This window comes from Limulus polyphemus, unplaced genomic scaffold (genome assembly GCF_000517525.1).
Source record: "Limulus polyphemus unplaced genomic scaffold, Limulus_polyphemus-2.1.2 Scaffold2236, whole genome shotgun sequence".
Lineage (NCBI taxonomy): Eukaryota > Metazoa > Arthropoda > Merostomata > Xiphosura > Limulidae > Limulus > Limulus polyphemus.
The window spans coordinates 165,281-171,346 of record NW_013667846.1 but is presented as its reverse complement, the minus strand read 5'-3'; the positions used below and the strand labels follow the sequence as shown (position 1 = coordinate 171,346).

Sequence of the window (6,066 nt, the reverse complement as noted above, 5' to 3'; positions counted from 1 at the left end):
CTTATATATATATATATATATATATATATCTAAAAACCAAAAACTGCAAAACACAAAATGTGAAACTGCAAATTTGCTTGTATCTCCCCCATGTACCTAATGAACCCCCATACCATATTTAGTGAAGATCCATGTACAAGGGACGAAGTAGTGGTAAAAAACACCCATAAAAACCACAAAATGCAAAACTGAAAATTTATATGTACCCATGCATGGACCTTATGAACCTCCATGCCAATTTTGGTGAAGATCCATCCACACCCTGCAAAGTAGTTACATGGCCATACAACAGACATTACTAGTATATTTATATAGATTATACATCTGTTTATTCATTGTACTTTCATATTATATTACTGATTTGCTGGTCAGTCTCCGTGGATTTTTTTTTCTTCTAAATATGTGTACTTTTAGATGCTTGGAAAGATAATCATTAATTTTTTCACTTTGTATAGGAACTAAGCATTCGCCTTACTGATGACTTTGATCCTTTTTTCTTATATGTGCTCACTTTAACTGAAGAAGATTTTCATAGGTAAGTTTCTCTGATTGGCCACATTTATTTCATAAATGTAGAAAACAATAGGAAGAGTTGAAATTCTTGACATCACATGTTTGTTTTTTAAGCAATGCTCAAAGCTATCTTCTAATAACTATAATTTATGTTTAAATGTAAATAAGTATAATTTTCTCATTTGTGAACTCTATAAATGCTATCAGTTTAGTGAAATCCAATTTTATTAGTTTTCAGGACCAGTATTTTGTTCCTTTTAGGTGTACAATATACTCTAAAAGAATATATGAGCTTTTAATTCTTGTGAAAAAGGAAGAACATAAATATTAAGATAAAAGTTAATAGAAAATGGTTTCATAGTCAGTTTTAAAAAATTATTTGAACAGTTTGCTAGCTAAAATTTTTGCTTGAGACTAAACTCACTCTTCAATGTTCAAACATTCCCACTATATTGTAAGAAACTCAAATATTGGCTGTTGAATAGTTCCTTCTTTTGACAGATGTATGGCTATAAATTTCAATTAAAATAGATTTATGTTAGTTTATAAAGTGGGTTACATTAGGAGTTTGTACTTCAACTATAAATAGTTCTGAATACCCATACATTGTTCTATAAACTGTCAACAACACAACTTGCTCATAAACTAATATTGATACAATTAACGTAATGAAAATGTTCTGCAAACTGAAAACGACACAACTTGCATGTCAAGTCAAGTTAAAAAAATTAATGACAAAATTTGTGTAAACTATCAAGGCCACAACTTGCACATGAAGTCATGTTAACACAAGTTAAAAAATTTATAAAAACATTTTCTGCAAACTATCAATGACAGCTTGCACATATAGTTACAGTGCCTTTCAGAAGTATTCATCCCCTACCAATAATGTCACGTTTTGATGAAATCCAAATAATGTAAACAATTTTTTTAATTAAGTTGTTTTTATTCAAAACTTTAATGATCAAACTTAACGCTGTTATTTCTGAAGGAGGTTGAATGCCATCAAAACCTGCAAAGAAGATATATAAATTGAAATTTGCTGATTGTGTAAGTATTTAGCCCCATAAGTCAGTACTTGGTGGAAGCATTTTTGGCAGCAATTACTGCTGTGAGTCTTTTTGGTTAGGTCTGTACCAGCTTTGCTCAATGGGATGGTGTAATGTTTGCCCATTTTTCTTGGCAAAATTGTACCAATTCTGACAATTTCGTGGGGGATCATTGATGGATTGCAATCTTCAAGTCTCACCATAAATTTTTTATTGGATTCAAGTCAGGACTTTGACTGGGCCACTCCAGGTACATTCACTTTCTTTGTTTGAAACCACTCCAATATGGCTTTGGCCTTGTGCTTTGGGTCACTGTCCTGCTGAAATGTTAATTTTCTACCCAGTTTTAGATTCTTGGCTGATTCCAACAGGTTTGTCTCTAGGATTTGCTTGTACTTTACACACCCATCTTCCCCTCAATCCTGACAAGCTTCCCAGTCCCTGCTGATCAGAGGCATCCCCATAACATGATGCTGCCACCATGCTTGACAGTTGGGATGGTGTTGACTGGATGATGTGCTGTTTTGACTAGCACCAGATGTAACGTTTTCAATTTAGACCAAAAGGCTCAATTTTGGTCTGACCACAGAACCTTTTGCCACATGTCTGCAGTATCACTTACATGTTTTGTTGTGAACTCCATACAAGATTTTAGATGATTTTTACTCAGTACTGTCTTCTTTCTTGCCACTCCCCTATACAGGCTAGCTTTGTGTAGGGACTGGGTTATTGTTGATGTATGAACACTGACTCCCGCCTCAGACATATGCTTACTAATTTAAAAGCTATAGGTATTCAAGCCCTTTGCTGAGGAAACCCTAAATCAGTTCAGGTGCAAAAGATTAGTTTCAAAGGTCACAAAATTAGTGTAATGGTCTGTGTCTGTATGTAATCAAAATGGTTTAACTTAGCTTCAGAGTAAATGCATCTGTTCAAGCCACAACTCACATAGTGATAAGACAAACCAACCATGAAGACCAAGGAGTTTTCCAAACAAGTCAGGAATAAAGTGGTAGAGAATCACAAATCAGGAGAAGGTTACAAGAAAATTTCAAAGTCGCTGATTATTCCTTTGAGTACGGTGAAGTCCATTAACTCTTTCAGCACGGACTTGGTTCCTGGGACCGACCTCGTAACCATTTTGTGCTTATAATAGTTCCATGTTGAGAATATTCTCATTTTCTTTGAAAATCGAACTTACTTACATAATATCAGCATTTTTTAGCTTGCTCAATTTGGAGTAGATTGTGTAGATTCTAAATATAAAGTCTCATTTGAAAGTTTCAAGATTGCAAGCTCAGATGGCAATAAAATGTGGAAACTTTGCAGGGGTGTGAATGTATTCTGTAAAGTATCAATGACACAACTTGAACGTGTAGTTACGTTGATGCATGTTTTAAAAAAATTGAAAACATTATCTGCAAACTATCAACAACACAATTATGTACATGTAGTTATGTTGATACAATTTAAAAAATTAAATGTAGAAGTTGCCTGTATCTTATTTTGCAAAATTAGGAGTCCACAAAAATGAAATACATGTCCTTGTTTTGTTTTTCCTTAATGTTGGTATATGGTGACATGGACAGATTAAGTTGAATTCCCTCTCTGAATAAGGTTTGTTATTTACAAAGATGACTATATTTTCACTTTTCAAACAAAATTTTTGATAACATTGAAATTAAAAAAAAAAAGAAGAACTGAACAAAGATATATAATACTAACAGTATATTAAGTTTATAGGTATAAACTAAACAAAATAAAAAGAGAGTTCATCTTTAATAACGTTTTTCATTCTCTAGCCTGAAGTCCCAACAAGGCCTGCTAGTTGATTTTGCAGCATTTCCTCAGAAACTTATTGATCTTTTGGAACTGTGTGAACAAGAGGAACATAAAGATCTCCCAAAGCTAGTACCATATTTGTTGTTTTAATTGTCTTTCATATCTTGCTGAACTAAAGAATTTAAAAGTATATCATAGTTACTTAGCAACTTAGTTACAGTTGGTCAGACAAGTTGTAGTAAAGAGTGATTAAGAACAACTTAATGTGATTGATCTTGGGCTTTGTTCAGCCTTTCCTGAACATAACTATAATTGTCTGACAGTATCCGTATAAATTTCATAGGGTTTCTCTGGAGTTTATTATTTATTTTTTGAAATATATTCACCTTCCAAGTGTTATTAAACTAATATATATATATATATATCTAGATTTGTAAAATCCTTAGGTACTGTCATGTAGATCTTACTGTACTTGAAACTAATCTCTTGTTTCTAGTATAATAGTTATGAGGTTTATGTTAAATCATTGGTTCACGAAGTAATTGGTGTGACTTGTGTAATGACTTAGGTTTCTCTAATATTTGACTTTAAAAAAAAAAGGTGAGTGTTGATTGTGATACATCTTAAATTTTTGCTGAATCTGTTTTTAACAAAGGTTTGGTGTTGGTTCAACCCTTTCACATCAATCTACTTACATTGTAAAAAGGTTATGTGACTCTCTCAAATTTCATTTCAGAAGTAAAACTAGTTGATAAAATTTTTTGAAACTTAAGAGGAACTTTCTTAAAGGCATGTCATTTCAAAAAAATAATATATTTAATTTTTACTTTTTCTACTATTTCTACAGAAAATTAGTTATTTATTGTAGTTGTTTGCCCTCGGATTCCAAGTAGTTTAAGTGCAAGGTGATTTTCATATTTAGTATAAAAATACTTTTTTTATCTTATAGTTTTCAAATTTCATTTGCATAACCTTAAGAACTTCCCAAGTGAATATCAAAAGATTTTTTAGGATAAATGCTTATATTTTCATTTTTTTTATCATCAATAACTGTAGCTATTATCATCAATGTACAGTGCAATAAAATGTTTAAAATTATGAAAGAGAAATATGTGCATACCTTTTACCTTTTCCTTGAATAATCTTAAAATATCTTCTTTTGATCAAATTTGTAATTTCATGTTTTTACCTTTTCACTTATTGTTTGTTTTTAATGTTTTATTTTCCTTTCTTATCCTTTATGGTTTATTACTTTTTCTCAAAACACGCCAACAAGTGCCCTCATGGTATATTACAGTATCTTTGGTAAAGGTATGCAAGCTTTTATCAAAATGTTTTTGCTCTTGCTTAATAGATTAATCCTATTGAAATGGGGTGAAGTTTGGGTTATATTAAAAAATGATTAAACATTTCAAATATCAATTTTAAAACAAAATTAAAATATAAAAGTAAAATCTAAATACAATTTAACTGGCTATCTTACTTATATGTATCTTGGTGAAAGACAACACAACATTAAGTGCTAGTAAGGAGGAAATTGGCAAATATCGCTTCAGCTGTTTGATACACTTTGTACTGGATATTGTGTGCCAGTTTTAAAATAATAATTGGGATATTGTAGTTGAAAATAAGCTCCTTCTATTGGTTATAAACATGTCAATCAAATAAGTACATTTTGCTTGAAATAAGATATCCAAATAATAAGGTGGGCATGGTTACTGTCAAGTGGTGAGCAAATTTATTCTTTTCTGATCTTCAGTTGAGCTGATGGAATTTTATCTAAGAATGCATACAAAGTACTGTACCAGTAGATTCAGTCCAGACAGACATGTATAGTGTACTTGAGCTGTCATTCAAGTACTTGAGACAAAATGTTAAGATCTGTGGTTGCTCGTGTATCATGTCACAACAAAACTGAAGTTTAAGTACTTTTATTTGAAGATTTCTTTTGAAATAAAAGAAATTAAGCATATGATATAGAACTCTGAATTATAACATAGATGGTAATGTCAGTTTAATGAGAATACATTGATAGTAAAGTTGTTTAATTAAATTTTAAATGTAACACAGTAAAACCTAATAACCTGTGCAGAAAGGAGTTTAAAGAGATAGGTCAAAGTGAAATGGTTAATTGTAAGATAATGCAAGGTAAAGTTGAGATTGATTCTATTTAAGAAAATCAATTATAGTGACTTCAACATGTTTTGTAGATTTTTCATGAATTCTAAATTTCAGAAATTTGTTGCTGTCTTAAAGTTCTTGCTACATGTAGGTCAAAGTGCACATCTTGTAACCTTTTAGAGTTACATTCAAAACTTAAACTACTTTATTATCATTGTATATGGATATACTTGATATCTAAACTTATCTACTATAACTTTATATGTAAAAAATTATATGCCAAAATTTTAATTAATGAAATCAATACCTCAAATACTTTTACAGAAACTGCTTTAAAGAAACATACTATTATTATTAATATAAAGAAAGCCATTAAAAAATGGAATATATACACAGACTGCTATAATTTACCATTTTTATATGCTATCCCTAATCTGCATAAAAATCCTGTAAAATTTAGATTTATTACCAATTCTTTAAATACTGTTACCAAATCCGTTTTCATTGTACTTAACAAAATTTTAGATATTTTGTTTAAAAATGTAAAAACAGTGTTATCAAAAAATTCAGAAATTTTTTTTTGAATTATAAAAAATAATAT

General features: G+C 30.4%; 1 protein-coding gene across 7 annotated transcripts in view; it reads left to right on the top strand.

Annotated features, from left to right (window-relative positions):
- LOC106466363 (spindle assembly abnormal protein 6 homolog) overlaps positions 1-6,066 on the top strand; it is a 61,641-nt gene that overhangs the window by 10,704 nt on the left and 44,871 nt on the right. For all 7 annotated transcript variants that reach the window (XM_022394356.1, XM_022394355.1, XM_022394352.1 and 4 more), the window contains 2 exons: positions 456-535; positions 3,365-3,469. In XM_022394356.1, coding sequence (XP_022250064.1) covers positions 456-535; positions 3,365-3,469 — 185 coding nt within the window. The remainder of the gene's footprint in view (positions 1-455; positions 536-3,364; positions 3,470-6,066) is intronic.